The 24,490-nt window shown below is 36.8% G+C and overlaps 1 protein-coding gene across 1 annotated transcript in view; it reads left to right on the forward strand.

Moving 5' to 3' along the window:
* Positions 1-24,490, forward strand: part of rap1ab (RAP1A, member of RAS oncogene family b) — a 56,655-nt gene that overhangs the window by 25,422 nt on the left and 6,743 nt on the right. Inside the window, exons 3-5 of the mRNA XM_079844348.1 lie at positions 9,897-9,965; positions 10,076-10,132; positions 19,233-19,373. Coding sequence (XP_079700474.1) covers positions 9,897-9,965; positions 10,076-10,132; positions 19,233-19,373 — 267 coding nt within the window. The remainder of the gene's footprint in view (positions 1-9,896; positions 9,966-10,075; positions 10,133-19,232; positions 19,374-24,490) is intronic.

Raw genomic sequence — 24,490 nt, forward strand, 5'->3', positions numbered from 1 at the left:
GCGCCAACTAAATTCAAAATGTATCACGCGCTATGGTGTGCTTCCTGAACATTGAACAACGGTCCTTGTGAATCAGATCCCTGCGCGTTTAGTGCATAGGAATTTAACGAGGCTTCGAGTCAGAATTTTTGCCTCGAGGAATTTTTGTAATCGAGTAACTCGAATCGTTTCAGCCCTAAACCAAAGGCGCAAAAGGAAAACTTTCTTTGAGACGTAAGTTCACAAACAGCACGAGTGAATCACCGTGTGCGCGCGCTCTCTCTTTCCCTCTCAAAATGCTCAAATGGCTTCACATCAGCGCATCGCATCTACACTAAAATCGAGCTGCAGAGTTGACACAGGATTTGCCACTTGCACAATCGAGGCAGTGTCGCATCGTCATTAAATTTTATCATTTGCATTTATTTTTAAGTTTTGCTAGTGTTCAAACCGCTCGGCACACACACACAGGCCTTCTCACAAAAAGCTTGCGAGTACAAATTGCGCTGAAATGGTCAAATACACACAAATGTATGTACTAAATTACCGTCTTGACACGAGTGCACGTAAACCCCGTCGTGACTCGCGAGTGAACTTTTGTGCAACTGCATGTAACCGTATCCGTGTTCGCTCTTAAAGTGACAGCAGAGTTTCTCTTTGTCTTGTGTTGTTTGATTAACCCTTATGACGCTCTTGAATGACGAACTTTTGCAACCTTAAGTGTAAGGACTAATTTAATTTATTCAGGGAAGACAAATATTAATTTACATTTGATTCCTTATTAAATGTATTTAGTATTTTTTTTTACCTCAATACTAATGTTAAATCTACCTGAAAATTTGTCTTTAAAAACAAAAATGCACTGCATGATCAAATATTTAGGTGAGATAATTATATACATTTATATGACAAGAGTCACCTAAGGGGGAGATTCCCCCATTGTCAGAAATAAAATTCAGGCCCTGAATGAATGTCTGTAAAATTCACTATAAATAATTCTACATGTTAAAAAGAAGGCTTCAAAGAGATCGGTATCGGTGATCGTATCGGCAGATACTGCTTCCTGTGATCGGTGATCGGCTCCAAAAATCCTGATCGGAGCACCCTTACAAAAAGCACAACCAGTTTTATTATGTTACCCTGAGTGAGAAGTGTTACCAGAATTTGTTTTAATTAAGGTGAAAAATAAAAGTTTTGTGTTTAATGTATTTTTGTTGATGTTGAAATAGATTTTAAAACATATGGTATCGAAAAAAGTATCGTTAGGAACCGGTATCGAAACTGAAGTATTGAAATTGGCACCGGATCGAAAGATTTTGAACAATATCCAGCCCTACGATCGTTTCGCTAGATAAGACCCTTATTCATCGTCTGGTATCGTTTAAAGCCCTTTGAAGCTGCATTGAAACTGTCATTTGGACCTTGAACCGTTTGGAGCCCATTGAAGTCCATTATATGGAGAAAAATCCTGGAATGTTTTCATCAAAAACCTTAATTTCTTTTCTACTGAAGAAAGAAAGACATGGAGATCTTGGATGACATGAGGGTGAGTAAATTATCAGCAAAAGTTTATTTCAAAGTGAACTAATCCTTTAACATTTGAATCTGAAGTGTCATGATGTGATCATCCTTTACAATACTTGAAACATGACAAACAAGCCCTAATCATTACATTATGCGAGTTCAGTTTCTAAACTTTTATTTTTTCCTAAGGGTGTCCCCTAATAGTTGACTACACATTAGTTGATGAGAACAGACTTAGTCAACCAAATTTTAATAAGTTGGTTAGTCGCAGACAAAACGAAACCCTCAGGAATTGGCAAACTGATGCAGTCCATGCCACAGGTTGTTACCACAGCTGTTCCGTGTGGTAATTATGTGGGCCAGGAAATCCAAATGTCGCCTACCATTCATCAACCTCTAACATGGATTATCATTTGAAACATCTAAGTAGTTGCCTAATGTTAGCCACTTTACATGGCTGCTCACAATAACCAGGGTCCTTGAAAGTTTGTGAAAATAAACACATTGATACAGGTCCTTGAAAGTGCTTGAATTTATTTGTGCAATAAGTTTTCTGGAAAAAATTCCATATTATTCCCTCCGGTCCGCTAATGTTATTTCACCAACACTTTGTGGTCTATGCATACTAGCTTGCTTGATTTATGTTAGTTACTCGCGTAGTTGTTAAGGGTTTCTCGCATGAGGTACTTTGTATTGTACGTTGCCATGACGTTCACGCGTGCACGAAACTACTACGATGGTAATGTTTTCAGTGCTAACACAAACCCAAATATGTTCAGTCAATTACTGTATATTGTGTTCAATAAACATAAAACATTTGTGATAATCTGTTGCCCAAATATTTTAGTTAAAGCTGCAGTCCATAACTTTGTGCACTCTATCGGTTAATAAACAGAATTGCAGCCGGAGCTACTTCTCACCATTTATGGCTATGGCGAGTAGGGATGGGCGATATGGACTTAAAAATGTATCCCGATATTTTCTAGTATTTATTGCGATAACGATATCAATGATGATAAATGTAGTATCGTTCTCCATGTTTTTGGATACCAGTGAGAGCTGCATGCATTCTGCGTAACAGTGGGGCTTCTCCAGTCCTGTGAGCAAATCACTCCGCCCTCTGCAGAAGTAGAGCAGTGCTGCGCCTTCTGAGAATATAGTCCCCAGTGTGTATACGTTTATAATATGGCTGTGTCTCATGTAACCTTGTTATTTGTACACGCTGTGGCTATACACATCACAACATGTAAATAGGAAAATGGTGGTGTTATTTTGTCACTTATTGAGCAGTAGGCTAGCTGGAGCCGTATACCTCCAGTCTTTGTGCTAAGCTAGGCTAACGGTGGGTGATGAGAATGGTATGTATGGACTTATCTAACTCTGGGGGATACAGTGAATAAGCTAAAGTCCCAAAAAGGGGAGTGTTCCTTTAAGTCCTGCAAGACCCATATGTAAATAATATACTGATGCAGCATTCCCTTGGCGTTTTTCACTTCTCGATTCTCGATTAAAAAGAGCCCAAAGTCACCATAATCTGTCTTTTAGATCTAAAGATATTCCTCGTTGAAGCATGACACACACAAAACAGCACAGATGCACATGAGCAGAGTACAAATATAACAGTTGCTTAGGCCCTGTCCACACGAACACTGGTATTTTCAAAACCGCAGCTTTTTCTATGCGGTTCGGCTGCGCAAACGCAGTATCCGGTTACTGAAACCGGACTTTTTTGAAAACTCCGGCCAGGGTGAAGTTTTTTAGAAACTCCGGTTACAGCGTTGTCGTGTAGACGGTGAAACCGGAGATTTAGGCTTGTTAAGTCAAAATGTGCGCCGTTCTCTTCTTTGTTTGACGTCAGTTTGTGCGCCGTTATCGCTTTTGTTTAACGTTACATGAGTCGAGTCTATGCAATGGCGGACGTAGCTTTTAATAACTCTGCTAATTGCGCTTATTACATATATACAGATACATGCGCAGTTCTCATTGTATTGCAGAACAGATGCGCCAGAATGCAATAATACAACATAGTAAGGCAAGTGTGTGAAGCTTCAGTCCACTTGGGCCTGCCCATGTGTACAGTTACCTGTCACTGAGTCCAAAGTAAACTTGTAGAAGGGTTTCACTGAGCCCATAGCATCCCTCCGTGGATGGGACCCATGTGGAAATCAGGCAGCCAATCATAGTGCGGAGATTTTTTTTAAACCGTGCTTGTGTGGACGTGATTGTTTTTTTAAACGGAGTAGGAAAAACTCTGGTTATAAAAATACCTGTGTACGTGTGGACTAGGCCTTAGACTTGGCGTTTTCGCTGATAACTTCATGAAACAAGCTCCGATCGTTAAAAATGGTACATCCTTATTTACAGCAAATAAACTTTGCTTTTATTTATTGATTCTCAAGATTAAAAAGAGACCAAGGTCGCCATAATCCATCACTCGGATCAGAAGTCATTACTCATGGAATTAAACACATTATAGCCTGACAGGAGCACATACACATACGCTAATTTATATTTTCTAAAAATATTAAAAGTGTTTTAACAAATGATACATACTTTTTGACTCTCCTTGCTATAGTTTGAGTTATGAGTCTTTAAATTTGTGTATGTCACTCAGAAAACAACAGTTTTATAAATGTCAAGGACTGAACAAAAAGGCTACTTTTGTTCTAAATGCTGTAACTTTTGATTACTTTGATATCGCCACAAAATTGGATCCCGATGCAGACTAAATGTCAGAATTTTTCTGCTGCCCTATTTCCTTCCTGAGTTATTGAATGTTAAATAAGAAATATTTGTAAAATTATTAAAAATACATTTTAAAAATTGCCTTTTATCATCAGTTTCTCAGCAATATATTGTCCAAATATAATAAAATGTATATTTTCTAAAAATAAAAATGTTTTTGCTAACAAATGATACCTACCATTTGACTCACCTTGCTATAGTTTTGAAGTTATGAGTCTTTAAAGTTGTATATGTCACTCAGACAAAAAATATCTAAAAATACCTTCAGGGCTTAAGGGGTTAAGCTGTTTTGGGGCCCTTTAGAAGTTTTGACATGCTCTGACATTTGTGTGTTTTTTTCAGTTGCTTATAAACATATTAATGGCAAAAGTGTATTTACACTGTATTCAGCACAAACTGAGCCACCATAATATCTGAGCAACATGTATGTACATGCTGGTATATTTCACAAACTGAGCCACCATAATATCTGAGCAACATGTATGTACATGCTGGTATATTTCAGAGAAAAATGTTTATGCATGATTTAAAAAAAAATAAAAATAAAATTAAGGCCTCAAAACACACAATAGATATGTGTTCACAAGACCTTTGACTCCAGGGTGTATTTGCATTGAGTTTTTGCTTCAAACTGATGTGAGAATCATTGAGCCTACTCATTCACATAAAACAATACACTGATTTAAAATTTGTAAGACCGTTTTTTTTTTCACAAAGCCAGTATGCGAGGAGGCGTGATATCTAATGAATAATGATGAGTATCGCCTGAGAGGACAAAAGAACATAATAGCCTGCATAATGAGCTACATAATGAATAAGCATCGGGTACTTATGTGACTGAGAGCAACAGGACAAATTACATTATATTGTACTTATCTAATAAATGCATCTTGATTTAAGAATGTTTAAATATTTTGACTAGAAACAAGACAAAAATTACTAGGAGCATTTTTTTCTACATTTTTGTACTATTTTTTGTTTGTTTTTGAAAGTCTCATGCTAAAAAAATAAACAATAGATAATTAAAATTAAGATACAATTTATACAAAATTAAATTCACTGTAAAGAAAGCAATTCACTTTCTACAAAACAAACAAAAAAAACTCACTTTCTACAAAACAACTTCAGAATCATTTATTTAGAATGTAGTCAACAAAGGCCTATTATATTTTAAATGATCAAAAGATTTGACTACACTGCAAAAAATGCTCTTCTTATTTAGTGTAAAATTGTTCTTATCTAGTAAATGCATCTTGATTTAAGAATGTTTAAATATTTAAACTAGAAACAAGACAAACTACTTAGAGCATTTTTTTACATTTACATTTTTTACATTTTTTTTAAAGTAGTCTCATGCTAAAAAAATTAATTATAAATAATAAAAAATTAAGATACAATTTATACAAAACAAAATTCACTTCAAAGAAAGCAATTCACTTTCTACAACAAAAAAAAAATCACTTTCTACAAAACAAAACTCGATATTAACTCGATAAAACAAACTTCGATATTAAATAAAAAAAATAACATTAGGCTATAATATTTTAACATCAATATGAAGAAAAATACGTTTGACTGGTACTATATTTATAGCATCTGGGCAGACATTTGTGAATAAAAGCTTTATTGCTGTGACACTAGGCTCTTTTACAATAAACACGTTATAATCTGTCCAAAACAGGCCAAATAAATCTTGTCTAAACAGTCTTGCATGTATGACATGCAGCAGGATTCATATTTAAACGGTCTTTGTGCATTTAATATTCACAGATGCGTGCTCCGTGGGTGTGGTCGCATTAGCGGATAATGAACTGCCTTGCGAAAGTCTGACATCTATCACTTTTCAACCAGATTACATGAACACAGCATATTTGTTTTCGATTTGGTTTACATTGTTTAAAACCTGACATTTCAGCGTTTCTTTAGACATATGTCTCATGTTTGTGAGACAAGTATTCACTAAGCTAGAGGTCCTTTTCTGAAGACTATCTGAATGAATGTCTTTGAGAGAGAGGCTGCAGATCGCGCAACATGTTTGTTTTCTTTATTTTGCAAAAAGCAAAACATTTTGTTTTAATTGTGACTACACAAAAAAATAGAAATTTAACAGATTATAATGATGTATAACACTTGCCTGAATGATAAAAAAACGACAGTTATTTGAGTCTCTTTTGCACTGATAAGAAAACAAGCGAGCCGACTCGAGAGGGTTTAGGCAGGTTTTGCATGCAGCAAAGCCTTTCACAATCTTGTTTTCTTCATCTGAGATAACTCCAAATTTCTCTCACACACTGGACTTGATTTTTGATGACGTATTGTCGACAACTTTACAATCTCCACTAGCTATTCTTTTCTTCAACTCTTCAGGAACCATCTCGATTACTGCAGTGCAGGCAGATTGCGTGGGCGCGGTTGTGATTTTCCTGGGAGGGCGCATATATTATGCATATATTTTTTAGGAACATATCTACAATATACATGCATATACTTTTACGTTTGCACGTGACTGTTTTAGACCTGTGTTTCTCCCTTGTCCGACCCTACCCGTACCCGTATCCGACACAGTTACAATGTTTTTCACCCGTTTCAGCAATATTGGGTACCCGAACCCGTGCAGGACTCGGTTGCGCTCATTCAACCCTCTACGGACACACTGAATCGAGTCACCATTGGCTGGTAGTTTTTTTTTATTTTACTCACGAGACTTTTTACATGGAATGCAAGAACAATGAAAAAAGTCAATATAAATAATACAGTTTGAAATGTATATTTTAAAGACAAGTAAACAGTCTGTAATAAAATAAGAACAAATAATCAAACAAGCAACAGCACAAATAAACATAATAGAGCAAAGATACAAATGAAATAAACATTGCTTTTCAGGTTTTCCAGGTAGATCAAACAGTAGTTGGATATGATGGTTTTGAATTGCTTGATATGATTGGAATCACTTTGAAAAGGAAGATATAGTTAAGTGCAACATGCGCAGCACAAATCTTTCATATAGGCTACATAAAATTATGAGAGTACGACTGTAAAAGAATGTTGTGAATTCTTTGTGCACCCATGTTTCAGCGTGTTGTTGTGGAAACTTGGTTGAATGCTGGAAGTGTATTTGGCACAGAAATACTCCGTCTTGCGTCCAACTCAGTTTTTGAAATTTACTCGCCAGGAATGGGCATTTTGACAATTTTGTGTGAAATTATCTGTTCAAGTGCAAGAAGGTGTGAAAGAGAACTCAATTCAGTATTCGCATGCTTTTAGACACACCTTTCTGGGAGTGCCGAGTACCGAATTTAGTTCTTTTTTGTGCCTTCCTGAGCTTGAATGTTTAAATTAGCTAGGCTTTATGACGATGCATCACTGGCCCAATCGGGACCGTGACCGTTCCGTCAACTCCATCAAAGCCCATCGGCCATCTGGCATCGTCAACCCATGACCATCTTTCTCTCACTTTGAGTGTGCATGTGTTAGAGAAAGTGACAGAGGGCACTCTCAGCCAAGCGACGTAAAGCTCAGTGGGCAATGAAATTTATATCTGCGCTAAACTTATTTTTTTACTCTTAAGTCAACCACAGGCGAGTGAAGTCTTACAATTTACTAGCCATTGGCTAACTAAAGACGTTTTTCAGTTGCCTTGCGGGGCATTTTGGTCATTACTAATTTGTTATTGGGCATTGGTGAATACATTTTTTTTTTTTTTAACCACCGTCAGTGTACATCATTGACATTTTATTCTGGGCATAAATGTTGCAATAAAATCACTATTCATTAATTCACATTTGTTTAATCACAACTATTTTAATAGATTTGCAGAGTCATACATTACTGTCAGATGGAGAATTAAGTAGGGATGCACGATATTGGATTTTTACCGATATCCGATATGCCTAATATTTTTAGGTTTAGTGCACGCGTGTAACGTTACCGAATGGTTTCCGGGTGCAATCTTTAACAGTTCACAGTCGGCTTATTTTAAGCACGGAACACACTTCAATCCGAGTTCCTACACGAACAAGTATTCAGTCCATTTTATCACGAAATTCAAACGATAAATGCCGTTTTGACACTCTGTGGCGTGACTGGTCACTGATCACAGTTCAGGCGGCGCGTGAACGCTATCATCTGTGAAGGCGATTGATCATCTCTTACTAAAGAATAAACATGAATGACCATCTGAAGGTATGCTGAGGATACATTACAACTTACTGTCATGTATATATGTGGTGTAATCGCTAAATCAGTGTTTCAACGGCGGAAAAGACATCAATATAACTTGTAAACTAAACAATGTCATGTAACGTTAGCATCACATTTACCTCAGGCAGTCATTCAGTGTCCACAGAATTGTATTCACTAGAGAAATCAACTCTTTCACTAAATATATGCTCTATATTAGCCTATATATTCATTATATTCTACTTAACCTGTAATGCATGTTAAATAAATCTCTCATGAAAATGACAGCCACTGTGTATAAATTATTATATTTCAACAACGAATTGGAGAAAAAAACTATTTTATAATTAGATTTAGAAGTTCATGCAAAAACTGCCTAATGTGAAGTTTACATGTTTGCATACAATGTGTTATTTGAGTGTTGATTATTATACCTAAAAATAAATAGCAACTGAATTTAGGCTTATAGTTTGGGCTCTGTTGTTAACCTTTAATATTAATGTGCAAGTAAGGGCTCCCTATATAATTTACAGAAATATCTTCAATAAACTTTTAGATATAATTTAATTAATTCAAGGACAGACACTTTTTTTCGTCTTCAGTAAACCACTGTTAAATATAAAAAAATAAATAAAAATTAATTTTGTAAAACTGCTGTACCGAACTCGTACCAAACCGTGATTTCAAAACTGAGGTACGTACCGAACCGTCAGTTTTGTGTACCGTTACACCCCTACTGTCAGTCTTTTATTTTTTGTGTGTCCCCAAGGCAAGGCATATCGGCATCATTTTTTCATATCGGCCGATGCCGATTTTTATATTTTAAGTGTTTTTTGGCCGATTCCAACGTCATACTGATAATATCGTGCATCCCTACAATTAAGAAACAAATCACTGAGGCTGCTTCTGAAATTGTGAATGCTCTAGTAAAGTGTATAATTTGTAAACAACAGCTCTACCTTAAGAATATATACAGCAAGACATTAAAGATTATTTACAAGTCATTACTTTTACAGTCAATTGGAATAGAATTTTAAAAGTATATTGATACAAATAGTTTTCTATTAATATTGTCGGCATTTCCATTGCTTAATGCTTATCTACAGTATTTAGTCTTTAATAACAATCACATCACATTGACGGTATCGTGCATCCACGTGACTGCATGTGCAGCAGATAGATGCATGGGTTTTATTAAAGCTGTTAATGTAATATTTTTATATAACAAATATTATATTACAATTTTACTTTGTGATGTGTTTTTTTTACCCATGTTTTAATTTAACAAATTATTTGTGCTCAAACATTAATTGGCGAACCCCTGTTTGAAGACCCTTGGTGTATTGTGATCGCCCCTTCAATTTTTAATGTTAAATGAGATGCCAGTTGTTGTTTTCCTCCCACTGACTATTTTAAAGGCCTGTGTGAAACATTCTCTGGCTCTAATTTAATATCTGTGCCTCTTACAGACGGTCCAGTTTGTCCAGGGAATTTTCGTTGAGAAATATGACCCCACAATAGAAGACTCCTACAGAAAGGTAGCAATTCTCTGCTCAGTAGCTTTTCCTGTGTTTTGTTGAATACCCTAGTGTGTAATGGAAGCTTAACTTTGTTTACTTTAATTTCTTCCCCTCTTCTCCTAATGCAGCAAGTGGAGGTGGACGGCCAGCAGTGTATGTTGGAGATCCTGGACACAGCAGGAACAGTAAGTGACGTGTTCCTGTTTTCACACTTCTGTATTTCGGAGGGCTCCGCTAGCAAAAGCTGGCAACATACTGCAACTAGAGTAGAGCACAAATAAATAATTTACACTCTTCTTTTGTTTGCATTATCAGTAGAAGTCCTAAGGTCTGTACTAGGGATGCAACAATACAGTTAGTCCACGGTTCAATACATACCTCGGTTTTTAACCACGGTTTTCGGTTCGGTTCGGTTCTGATGGCTTGTCACATCAGTTTTTTGCTATTCTATTCTTAAGCGACAGGAACAGCAAAAGGTTAAGGAGAAAAAAGACTATTTTTTTAATTGCAATAGTCTTTCTTTATTTTACTTAAAAGAATTGAAAAACCTTACTTAAACTTAAAACTTTACTTTAAAAAAAAACCCTTGTACACAATCCTAGTGTATTGTATTTTTACATTTACACTGGCAGCTCAGAGCTGTACAGCAGCATTTAAGTATGAAATTGAATGAATAAATGTAAAAATAAAACTACACAGACTTCACTATAAAATATACACTGATTCTTATTAAAGCTACTGTATTAAAGTTTTTCAGTCAAGAGCAGTGAGTGATTTTCTCTTTGTCTTTTGTTGTTGTATTAACATTAAATGGATAGTTCACTCAAAAATGAGAAATGAATACAGGTTTGGAACAATATTAGAGTGAGTAAATAATGACATAATTTTAGAGGTGAACTGTCCCTTTAAGGATCGCGTGTTCAGGCTGCCTGCTGTCAATGTAAGACCTGCGTGCATCGTGCAGACACGCGCCGATTTTACTTTCACTTTAGACTGTAGCGACTATGAGTCAGATAAAATAATAATTCAACGGGGAACTGAATTAAAATGAAAGACTCGAATGACACTATATATTATAAATAATTCAGAATTAATGTTTACACCTTAACTTATTCGTCCGCCGATATGTAAGGACTTAAAGGGGGCTCTGTTAAAGGGAAACATGTATATTTAGCTCAAATGAGTGAATTTAATGAATTCATAGGGAATTTTGAGAGTCTATTTTACAGCCGAGCAAATGACTCTTCTAGCGTTCATTTGAACGGGCCGTAAATATCAACTCTGCAGCGGATATTAATATCCGAACAATAGTGAAACACTATTTAACAGCCAGGTAACTTAGATCGGCAGTTCAAGACATTAAATTGATAAGCACAAAACACAAGAACAGTTATCTTTGAATACAAACGGAACTTTATTGATTACTCTAACACGTCAAACTAATATCTAACATAAACACACACACTCGCACATTCACACGTTGCAGAAAGGAAGAAGGTGAGGAAAGAATAAGTTCTAAGAGAGAGAAATTATGAAATCCTAAGCAATCTATGCATTTATGAAACATGACCTGAAGAAACCATTGATCAGTAATTTAACCTCCTATCGTTTCTTAGGCAGGGTTATTACATTTGATCTAATGCACCAGTTCAGCTTGGAATCAAAAAGGCGTTACTTGCGTTTGTGTTTCGCGTGTCGTCTGACAAGGGGGGTTCCCTTTTCCTGGCTGTACAGGGATTTTTCCGGATCTTTGATTCGCTGAAGGCCTGGTTGACGTCTGGGGAAACCAATCACGTGGCGTGTTGGCGGCTGGATGAAAGTCTTGTGGGCGTTGTTTGAAGTTGGAGCGCGCTGTTAGAAACTCGTTGTTGAGAGACTTTTGCGGCGAAACTTAACAGAACCCGAGACTTAACGGAAATAAAATAAACTTTAAGTAAAAGAAAGGAAAGTGAGAGAAAAGCAGATGGCCTGAATGAAATCGTTGTTAACCCATTTTCTCTGATGTTGGTCTGTCACGATCGTCAGATCGTCTCCTGGGAGCTCCGTTCAGAACTCACTCTGGTCAAACTGCTAGGACTTCGATCATCTCTGAACTGCGAACAGGCCGCGAACCAGCTCGAACCGAACTGGAACCGAACTTGAGCTGAACTCTGCACTGCTTCTGGTCTGAACTGTACAGAACTGTAGACAGAACTTTTCGTTCGTGTTCTGAGATTAAACTCAAACATTTGCCCATCCCCTGGATGGGTTCTGGCCAATTAGGCTTCAGGGGTGACTGTGTCTCCACCCCTCCCACAAAATTGGGTTATCTATAGAATTTAGTTTCCTGCTCTTAAGCAGAGAGTAAATTTAGACCTAATTTCTTACTATAAGGACATGATCAATTCTATAAAGATTTCATTCAGCTCATCTGTTGGATTATACCCATACGAACACACCGGTATCAAACACAATGCTTTTTCATCCACTCATTCAATAGTTTCATAATTGCATGAATTGTGAGTAATATACATGCCTAATAGTCTAACTAACGTGTATTAGTTGTAAACACACTAACAAGCTATGTCGAAGGCTATTTGAAATGAAAAAGTCCAATAATCCGTGATTTGATGTACTCCATATGTGACAGTTTCTGTGAGCTTGCTTGGAGTTTTAGCTGTGTCGTGGAGTTCATTTACCGGTCATTGCAACGACAGAGGTCTGGTTGTTTCTTTGTCTTGTGACAACCACGAGCCCTTTGTCCTCATTTAACTGAGTTTGGTGGCGAGTCCATAGGAAGTCAGAACTAGTAGCTCAGGGGCAGAATCAAGCCCCCATCTCCCTCGTGATGATGATCGATTTCCTGGAGCTGAATTGTGCTTTGTTGAAAAGGATGTTAATTTGATCGAATCATTGGAAGATTAACTCATCTATATGTCTGCGTCCATAATTGCTACAGACATTACCGACTGTGTTTATGTTAACCTTGTGTGTATTTGACAGTATTAGCGCAGTAAAAGTGCATGTTAAAACCGCGCACACGCCGGCAAGGCTTTAAAACGCATGCAAATAATGTACTTTCGTGATTGTGAATTACTATAGTGTTCTGTGAGTATAACTCTGCCACTAACGTGTGATGTGAATGTATGTCGCGTTGTTCAGGGTATTGAATTTGTAGAAAAATACTTAATTAAATGCAAAACCGAAAAACCGCAATTCACAAGCACGTATTGAACCGTGAAGGCCGTACCGAACGGTTCAATATTATATTGAGAATTGTGGCATCCCTAGTCTGTACTATACACTTCTTACCCAAACCTGTAGTGCAAAAATAAAAAATTTGACCCCAGGCAGGCCCAATCAAATTAGACTTCATTATTATTTATTCATAATATTACAGGTTTTTTGTCTTGAAAATGAAAATTTAACAGTAGCTTGAGCTAGCAATATTTTGAGTCCATAAACAAAAACAGTAACATCTGTAAAAATTGTAGCCTCATTTTTATAGGGTCAAATTTAAATTCTCGCACGAGGGAGTACTTTTATTAAAATTAACAATTGATCTTCCATAGTATTTAAGGGTGCTCCGATCAGGATTTTTTCATGACATTCATTCAGGGCCTGAATAACATTTTTGAAAATGGGGGGAATTAAACAGTCAGTAATAAAATAAGAACAAATAAACTATTTAAAAGCAGTAGCACAAATAAATAAAACAGTATAACGATACTCGTCAAGACGGTAATTTTGTACATACATTTGTGTGTATTTGACCGTTTAAGGGCAATTTGGTACTCGCTAGCTGTTTGTGAGGCAGCCTTATGTGCGTGCGGTTTGAGTGTGCATGAACGCTCCATCTCTAGAGAGTGCGAGTGCTGAGTAGTTGAAATGCTGGCAAAAAATTAAATGATAAACTTTAGTGAAAATCCGACACTGCCTTGCAAATGACAATTCCATCAACTGTGCAGTGTGTAGATGTGATGTGAAGCCATTTGCGCATTTTGACGGGGAAAGAGAGAGCGTTCTGTGATTTTACTCATGCTGTTTGGGTAATTACAAATAATTTAAAAACTTTCTGTGAGACCAAGTTATTTAATAAAGAAATATATCTCGTAATGAATTGTACCTCACCTTCAGCATTATAATTATTTTACCCGGATAGAGATTGTCTTTATGCGTCTTGATGCGTTATCAGCATGAGATCGGCCTTTACAGAGACTGCCGATTATAATTAGCAAACAGAAGCACGGATTGACTGAGAAGTGGAAGAAAGTGGATAATAACATTGCCATATAATTATTATCTGTTTGTTCTAATTTATAAAATGTTGTTAATTTTTAAACTGAAAATAGATAATGGTGACTGACTGGTCGTGAGGCCAGTGAATATAACCGTAATTGATAGTCAGACAGGCACAACTGTGACAGGTTGTCGTTAGGATGGTGAATTTAACTATAACGGATTTCCAGGTAGACATATCTGATGACAGGTCAAGTTGCAGGCACAGCATAAAGATTTTATCTCAGCTCGAAAATGATCTTTCCCTGTAAGAGTGAGCATCATGGAATAGCACTGGTTGCACTGGAGTGATGTCAACTCCCCTCTTCGATCGATTGGCTAGAAGAGGAGCTGTCAATATAGAACTAGTGGACCAATGGTGATGCTTAAGCCCGTCCTAATTTACATTAAACTCGAACTGCAAGATTTGGAAAAACAAGTGCAGCATGGGGACAAAAGAGTGGAGAGAAAAACAGCAAAAGCGCCCCCAAAAAAATATGACCAGAAAATATAAGAGAGCACAAAATACAATAGTAATAAAACGTATCACGCTTATAATAATAATTTTTCTATTATTTTTGTGTTTCATGTGTTTTTAAATTTTGAAATCACCCTTATTATTTTTTTATCCATGACCACAGTACATTTGGCGGGAATTGAATTCCCTATGTGTCAAAAAGACAAAATGCAGTAGAAAGGGAGACTATTAATATTTAGTGCAAAAACATTAATTTAGCTGAAATATCTGCTGTTGGATGCTAAATTTAGGTATTTCATGTAATTCAAATATTTTATGAGAGTAGTAGGGGTGTAACAGTACACGTATTCGTACCGTTTCGGTTCAGGGCTTGAGGTACGGTGCACGTGTGTACCGAACGGTTCCGAATGCAATCTTTAATAGTTAACAGTAGGCTTGTTTTCAGCGTGAAACATAATTCAATTCGAATTCCCACACAAACATATTAAGCATTGACCAATTATTGATTTTTTAATTACTGATTATTTGCATGTTTATGTGCCGATAACCAATATATATTTATTTATAACAACAGTATTTTAACAAAAGGCAAAATACATTTACTAAGTCTAATGTTTTGAAGTGGAGAACATGAATGAGAGGTGAGTCTATCAACTATAAATATATAAATATAGGTATAAATATGCGCATTAGTTTTAAACTACAGTTTTAAAAGGTTTATATGTTGTTTAATAGACTAAAGAGTGAATATTCTCTGGAATATGCAAACATTGTATGAAAAATAAACAAAACAGCGAATACATCATAGCTATTACAGAGTCCATCTCATCTGGCACGTTATCAGAATTATTAATGTTTGTGTCGGTCTATATTTATGAAATGCTGATGACAGGGCGCTGTTTTCATCTATGCGTTTACACAGAACGTGTCTCATGGAGATAGCCCTAATTCATTTCCACAAAGCTGTAACTATTTCAATGTTTATTATATAAATGTTATATAGCAGACGTTAATATAATTTAAGGAGTTTTAAACGAGTGGGTCTTGTTAAAAGTTACAAATGGTGACTAGCCTATATGCTGGAGCAACAACCCAGTGAGTTGAACGGCTGAATGCGACTTCATGAGATGAGCATAAACCGAGAGAGAGAAATACATTTGGTGCTTTTATTTCCAACATGCTCTTATTCATGGCTGTTTTATTTAATTCATGAAAAGTTACGCCTTTATTGGGACATGACAGATTGCGTGAGTTCGTCTCAATTTTTTGCTTTATCTATTTTGTGCATATCTCATTTGTGTATTACTGGCTGTTATGTTAAATAAAGTTTATTAATTAAGGGATGCAAGTTATTTTACCTTTGAACACCGTTGTTGACTCATCTCCCCTCTGAAGCAGTGCTTTAATGGCGGGCTTGTACGCAATTCTTAATTTATCTGTGAATCTGATATTACAAACCCGATTATGGGAAATGCTTAAATATCGGGAAACCGATATATTGGTCAATCTCTAATATTTCAGAGCTGGGAAGATGAATGTGTATTTAAACTGGGTCATTTATGTAGTAGAAATGTTAAATTATTTTTGAATTTGGTGCCTTTTTGACTGAGAAAAGACAGAACATTTATTTTTGTCTCATGTGGATGAAAGACAACAACTCCCAGAATGCACTTGCTTCGCTGCTCAACAAGGCCACTCCCAAAGCCACGGCTACTGGCTACATCTCTTGCCCACCGCGGCACCGCCCCACCGTTGTTTTGATATTCATAGTTATAAAATAATTTCGTTCAGTTAGAGAATAAACACTACAATTAAAAACTGAACATGTCTTTTCAATAAAGTGTGAGTGAGCCGAATGGAAGTCACCACACAAATGCAGCAGGAGTCAGATTTCATTCATCACGAGAGCGCAGAGCAGAGGTAAGTGCGAAAGTCATTCGTGACGCGTGTCCAATCTGGCACTTTATCAGATCATGCCTATGGAAGCTTAACTTTCATAGGAATTCATTGAAAAGTTGAAATGCTCACTTTGCTCCGTACTGCTCCGTTATTAATACCTGAGCTGTGCGCATTTACATTCTGTGAGTGAGATCCCTCCCCTGTGGGCGGGTTGAAAACATGCGGAACAGCTCCTTCTACTGGCTTAAGTCTTTAGCCTCTGGCCAAAGAATCCTCCGATGACGCAAAATGACGATATTTGCGTCATCTGAGGATTTTTTTCCAGAAATAAAAATGCATAATTCTCTCATCTCAGGGGGATATGAGGGGGGAAAGTAGCATAATTTGAATATACTACCGGGTTTCTACTGATACAAAGCTTAATGCTAAATCGCTGAAGTAACTCTTTAAGTATTCAGACCATTTTATCACGAAATTCGAACAAAAAATGCCATTTTGACGCTCTTTAATGTGACATGACTGATCACTGTATAGATGCGTCAGTTCAAGTGGCGGATTTGAGTGTTGATTTATTATATCTAAAAATAAATTAGGGATGCACCGAATCCAGATTTTTGGGGTTCGGCCGAATCCGAAACTGAATACCGAATCCTACTCCCATCCTCAGTCCATTATCACAGTAAAAACATGAATGAAGTAAACAACGTCCACAGCAATGTAGGGATGCTCATATTGCAAAATATGCTATGCGGTATTAAAATACAGCAGTAGAACAAGCTCTAGACTGGTGGAAAGCAAATGAAAGGCGCTTCCCAAGGCTGGCCACTCTAGCGAGGCGTTATCTCTGTATTCCCGGGGCAGCAGTGCCATCTGAAGCCTTGTTTAAGGCTTTTCGTTTTCGTAGTGTGGTTTTGGTCAAGTTTACTAAAGTAAACATTGTCACGTATGTTCTTCTCGCCACTGTTTCCTGATGGTTTATAGAACAATTAGTCCGAGTCACCCTTTGTCGTTTCAAAGAACAGCACAACGGAGAGCGCAGTCAGCAGATCTCGCGCTGCAGAGACAGACGAAAGTATAAGCGAGGCTTGAGAGGGTGTTTTCTGTCAACAGGCTGTGCTCCAGACTAACCCACATCACTCCCAAAAAAAACAAAAAAACATACAAGGTGAGGGTTGAGGTAGGCCTGCTATTTTTATTTGACAAAAAAAACATTCCGGTTCTTCGAAGCTTCAAACGGATTCAGTGTATTTTCGATTTGTCATCTTAATTTGGTAATTATTTAAGTGAAAAATATTTAGTTTAGGCCTATTTATTTTATTATTTTTATTTATATTTTATCTGATCTGTATGCTGCGGTTTCCACGGTAAAATAAACCTGTGAAAAAAAGTGTCTTTTTAACGGGTCACAGACACTCGTCAATCGTATTTATATTTAATGCCAATTCAATATTATAATCTTATCAGTTAACGGTTAATAATCGGATAATGAGCAGTGGTTGTCGGTTGGGAAAATTAACTGAATGAGCATCCCTACAGATGTGTATTTATTTAATTTAATTTAATTTTAATTAAGAATAGGCAACATTATGCCAGGCTGACTGTCCTTCCTTTGCCCGTACCTGAAGTTGCTGCATTTTGGCTGCTGTCTGTAGATTCTTTCATGCACAATTTGTATTCTTTCGGACGTTTCATAGGCAAATGTTTTAACAGCGACTATTGTTTAGGGTCCTTGCCACCACGAGACAAATCGGCATTGCAAATTGAACATATAGCTTGACTTGAATCGCCGCCTTTTGACTGAAAGTACTGCCAAACAACACTTTTTCTGTTCATGAGTTCCATTTTCACTTTCTCACAGCCGACTGCATTCCAACGGTCCACCTAGTAAACAACTTTCCATAATCAACGGCAGCGTCTTTACATTCGACCAGCGTAGCGCAAGCAGGGTTTGGTGGAAAAAAATTCTAAGGTTCGGCAGAAACCGAACCCTGTGAAAAAGCCCAATATTCAGCCGAATCCGAACCCAAATCCTGGATTCGGTGCATCCCTAAAATAAATAGCAACTGAATTTAGGCTAATATTTTGGTCTCTGTTGTTATTAACCTTTAATATTTTGGGCTCTGTTGTTAACCTTTAATATTATAGTAATGTGCAAGTAAAGGCTCCCTATATAGTTTACAGCATTATCTTTAAGAAACTTTTAGTTATAATTGAATATAATTTAATTAATTTAAGGACAGACACAATTTTTTCAGTAAACCACTGTTTAATAAAAATAAATAAAACAATTTTGTAAAACCTGTACCGAACCGTGACTTCAAAACCGTGGTATGTACCGAACCGTAAGTTTTGTGTACCGTTACACCCCTTAGAGAGTAGTAACTGTAAAGGGGTAACAGCATGTAATTGAATATCAATGTAAGACGTTTCTCCTCTAAAGTCAGTTCACCCAAAGCTTTGACATTTCAAAAAGTGATCTGCCTTTTTGACATTTTGAAGTGTCAGTTTTGGATTTTCAGTGGAGGGACACAAAACTCAGGTTTCATTAAAATGTCTTTCTTTGGGTTTCAAAGATGAATGAAAGTCTTATGGATTTACTCAATTTTATTCTGTGATTTTTCCATCATGGTGCTTTTCCTTCTTTTTTTCAGGAGCAGTTCACAGCCATGAGGGACCTGTACATGAAGAACGGTCAAGGCTTTGCTCTCGTGTACTCAATCACAGCACAGTCCACATTCAATGACCTGCAGGACTTAAGAGAGCAGATCCTACGAGTAAAGGATACAGAGGATGTAAGATTTTATGAGAAAAGCATTTTACAGATTTAGTTTAACAAATCACCACCTTACTGAAGCCTCTTTCATCACAAGCCAAATGCACCTGGTAGCTACTTACACTGAGTTTAAAGTGCCATTATCTCTATCTTTCTCTTTCTATGCTAATAACAATTAAAAAATCTAAGATTTTTCTCCCTGTATGAATTCTTACTAGGGATGCAACAATACAGTTAGTCCACGGTTCTATACATACCTCTTTGGCTCTGTTTTTTGCTATTCTATTCTTAGCCGACAGGAACAGAAAGAGGTTAAGGAGAAAAAATACTTTCTTTTTATTGCAATATTCTTTCTTTATTTTACTTAAAAGTCTTGAAAACCCTTACTTAAACTTAAAACCTTACTTTAAAACCCCCTTGTACACATTCCTAGTGTACGGTATAATATAAAATAAATATATATATATATAAAGATTAACACTGGCAGCTCAGAGCGGTACAGCAGCATTTAAGTATGAAATTGAATGAATAAATGTAAAAATAAAACACTACATAGACTTCACTATAAAATATACATTGATTCTTAGCTACTGTATTAGTTTTTCAGTCAAGAGCAGCAAGTGATTTTCTGTCATTTGTTGTTTTATTAACCACTAAAGGAATAGTTCACTCAAAAATTAAAATTCTGTCATCAATTACTCACGCACAAGTTGTTTTAAACCTGAATAAAGTTCTTTCTTCTGTTGGACATAAAATATATTTGAAGAATGTTGGAAACCAAACAGTTGCTTGTCCCCATTGTAGGAAATAATAATATGGATGTCAATGGCTACCATCAACTGTCTGGTATTCAATTGTCTGTGTTCAACAGAAGAAATGAATACAGGTTTGGAACATCATTAGATGAGTAAATAATGACATCATTTTAGAGGTGAGCTGTCCCTTTAAGGATAGCGTGTTCACTAGGCTGCGCTGCTGTCAATTTAAGACCTGCGTGCATCTAATATACAGACACGCGCCGATTTTACTTTCACTTTAGACATAACCGACTGTGTTTATGTTAACCTTGTGTGTATTTGACAGTATTAGTACAGTAAGACGACTACTTAGTCCAGTAATCACGTGTTTGACAGGCGTTTAGTGCGCGCGCTCGGATTGGAGCATGGTGCCCTATGCGCAAGGCTTTAACCTCTTAACAAGCGCCCCATTTTTGTGGAATTTTTTGAAAACGATATACCCAAATGAAAATGTCTGCAGCTCTTAAACCCTATGGTCTATATTCATAAACCTGGTCTTATTTTAAACTAGACACTTGAAATATTGCTACCCAAGAGTCATAATAACTCAAAGTAATATGGGAACAGAGTAATATACATGTAAATATACATGTAAGTGACTCACGTTTTTTGTTTTTTGTTTTCAATTAGGGAAAAAAATATTATAATTTAATGTTAAGAGCCTGAAAATAACTTAAATATAAAACTGAATGTCTAATCATGTCATGATTCAAATATGAGGATGATTCTCTCAGTAATGTAGCTTCTGTGAGCTTTTATGTCAAGAAAAGTCTAGGCGTCATTTCAAAAAGGCCATTTATTTCAGAACATTTGCTATTGTAAAGAGTAGTTTTTCATTCAAATAAATCTGCAATAAACTGCAATATACTACTAATTATAATGGATAAATAGTTACTGAAAAACTAAAGCAACTATTTACAGAGATGACAAAGTGTAAAAAACTCATTTAGCTGATAATAAGTGTCAGTGAGAGACAGCGCGCTCCACTGCAGTTGCGCCATGGAGAACGTGCAGCCAGCGCGCAAACAGTATTCACCAAAGCCTACTTACGCAAACTGCGCAAGATAATGCCTTTTGATTGGTTACTAAGTCCATCAATCAAACCTTTGTTGAAAAGGCATTGGCTGGGCACCGAGTGCCTTTATCCAACGAAAACCATGGGCGCAATGATTGACAGCTCACCAAGCCTGTAAGGCACTTCCTCTATATGATGCATCCCAGAAGAGTCTCTGATTGAAGGAGAGAGACGGGGGAGGGTTTAAAATACGTGGGAGAAGCCATTCTAGCAGGGGGAGTTTGCCAGACACGGAATAGAATCGATATTTCATTGAAAATGGACATGATTGATCACGCTAACTCAAAACTCTCTTGCAAACAACGGAGGATTTTTAGTTTTTTCCCTATTTTTTCGTTGTTTTGGATTAAAAAGTGGGATGCATTTTGAAGAATGGACTCTTACACAGAGATGTATGCGGGTGTTTATTGGATTCGTCCGATCTGATCTGAACGACAGGAGATGAAAGATGAGTAACGCTGATATTTTTCTAATGTTTACATGGCCGGTCCTTTAGTGTTTCATTTAACCCTTTCCTCTCTGGTGTATTTATTGCAAAAACAAGTTCAGAACATGAATCTTGAGTGTTTTAGCTTTCAAATGATGCATAGTTTGTGATAGTTGATTGAATATTTTGTATAAAACAAAAGTAGATAAAAGTACACACCCCCCCACTTCCGTCAACCCCCCCGTCCACGAACCGGTGCGGGTTAAGAAGTTAAAACACATGCAAATAATGAACTTTCGTGATTGTGAATATCTATAGTGTTCTGTGAGTATAACTCTACCACTAACGTGTGATGGTAATGTATGTCGCGTTGTTCAGTATATTGAGATGGAGGCAAATGATAGAATTTGTAGAAAAATAATTAATTAAATGCAAAACCGAAAAAAAACGCAATTCACAAGCACGTATTGAACCGCGAATGCCGTACCGAACGGTTCAATAATATATTGAGAATTGTGGCATCCCTAATTCTTACTATAATGACTTTTAAAAAAAAAGCACATCTGTGGATGGCTCCCTTATCTAAGGTGATGTTCAGACTGCAGGTAAATCAGATTTTTTTTCCTTTTCTCAAATCAGATCTTTTCAGGCAGACTGTCTGCACTTTTAATTGCAAATTATAAAATAAGAATTGTGTGTCCAGACATAGCCAACCTATCTGCATTGGAGTTGCTTTCGTAATAAAGTAGGCGTACTCGTGTATGTTTCAAGGCTTTTAAAATGGATGCAGGGAAAAATAGAGGTGCATCATCTCACTCTCCAAATTAGGACCCTGTCGAGTCATGGTGCAGCCATAGCATCCAGACTGAGATGCATCTGCAAAAAGGCATGTTTTTTTTGCTGTCCAGACTTAAAACAATTTTTTTTTTTAAAAAGGATAAAATCTGAATATGCAAAAAATTAGATTGAGAGTCTGAACATAGCCCAACATACTCAGTGTTTGTCAGACAATTAGTTAGCCACAGTCCTTCAGAGTCTATCTTCAACCCTAATGTACCTGATCCAGCTAATCAACTCCTTCAGGCTTATTTGAAAACTACATGTGTGTTGGAACTAAACTCTGCAGGGCTGTGGTGGCCCTCCAGGAACTACGTTTTGCTCCCTTGGGCTAATCCAAAGCAAGACCACTGATGAAATGAGCCCGTCTTCCCTAGGATTGGTATCGAGAACCGGTTCCATTTTAGAACTGGTTCCAAATTTCCCACAACTGGTGATTCTATAAGAAATGTGCATTTCGATACCGCTTATCAGTTCCTGTGTTGCTGTTTTCTGTGCTCAAAAAAGGTGATTTTGAATGTGTTTTGATTGGCTTTACACTTCCTGCATCTCTTTCCCCTCTCTCTCTCATCACGCTGCTACTGCGGCTTGGAACGGGCTATAAGTCCTGATCCCCAGCAAAGGTTCAAGTCTGTTGAAGGCTGGAAGGTGTGAAATATGGCATTTATGATGGTACGTCAGTAGTACGAGTTTGAGGCCAGCTGTTGTCACTGAGAGAGAGTGTAAGTTAATTCTTTAGGTTCTGGTTTCTGGTCTCACTTAAAGATTTTGTTTACGATTTCATACATACTTTTGAGGTCCTTTTGGTTAATTTTGTGGCACCCTAATCTCACGCTGAATCATATTCAGTTCAGAGTGCTCACAGCTCTGCTAAAAAAAATTCTTCCGCAGGGGTTCTGTAGATTTAGCCATTTTATTATGATTGTATCAAGAACTGTTGAATGAAACCTAAATATTTCATTTTTGTTTTAAAAATGAAACAAGTTTTGACCTGCTGGAGTTCTTAAAATATCTTGTGTTCCACAGAAGAAAGTCATACAGGTTTTGAGGTGACATGATGACGAGTAAATCGCAGAATTATCATTTTTTGAGTAAACTATTGCTTTGAGTGTGGCTGTGGGTTGGTTTGGTATTGCTCTTATGCCGTCACTCTCAGTTGATTCTGTATCCTTGGTCCCAGCCTGCTTTAGTACCATTTATTTTTAAGCTGACATCATTCCTAGTTTTGTTTCTCTAAAGAGGCCTGTGCTGAAATATCTGCCTTCACCAGTACCTCCTCCCGGTGTGTTAAGATTTAAAATCTTTTCCATCTCGCCAGTCCAAACACGGCAGGCTTCAGGTGCTTAAAGAGTGGTCCAGTGAGAAAGGGGCTCTGTGTGCTCTCCACTGTTTTGAGGCCAATGAATTAAAGGGTGAAACTGACAGTATCCTGCATCTTTCTAGATGGCTTTAAATCACTCACCTCTGCACTGAAACCAGTGGGAAGTGCAGTTTTGTGGCCCATTCGAACCTCAATTTCTGTGTTGCACCTTTTTATTATACAGTAAATGTACTTGCCTAAGAAAATAAATGCTGATTCCTCTAAGTTGGGATACAATAGCAAAAATCTAGTAGTCTGCTCTGCACCGATACCACCAAAAGTACACTATACTCGATACCAAAGTCAATACCATGGTAAAAAAAAAAAAATACTTAAAATAACTTTTTTAATAGATTTTTTTTATTTATTACAATTATCTCACCAAATATAAAGATGAAAATTAAACAATGCTGTATATTTTTCAGGTAGGTCTAACTGTAGTTTTCAAGTAAAAATACATTGAATTGAATAATCAAATATAAATAACTCTGAAAAGTCATAACTGTATAAGTTAAGTATAGACTAATCCTTATTAAAACTTTTCTTTTGTCGTTTGATTATCACTAATAATACAGACAGCCAATAGGAGACAGTAGCAGGTTTTAAAGGCTGCTATCACTAAGACCTAATGGACAGAGAA

The sequence above is a fragment of the Gobio gobio genome, assembly GCF_949357685.1.
Source record: "Gobio gobio genome assembly, chromosome: 19".
In the NCBI taxonomy this organism is placed as follows: Eukaryota; Metazoa; Chordata; class Actinopteri; order Cypriniformes; family Gobionidae; genus Gobio; species Gobio gobio.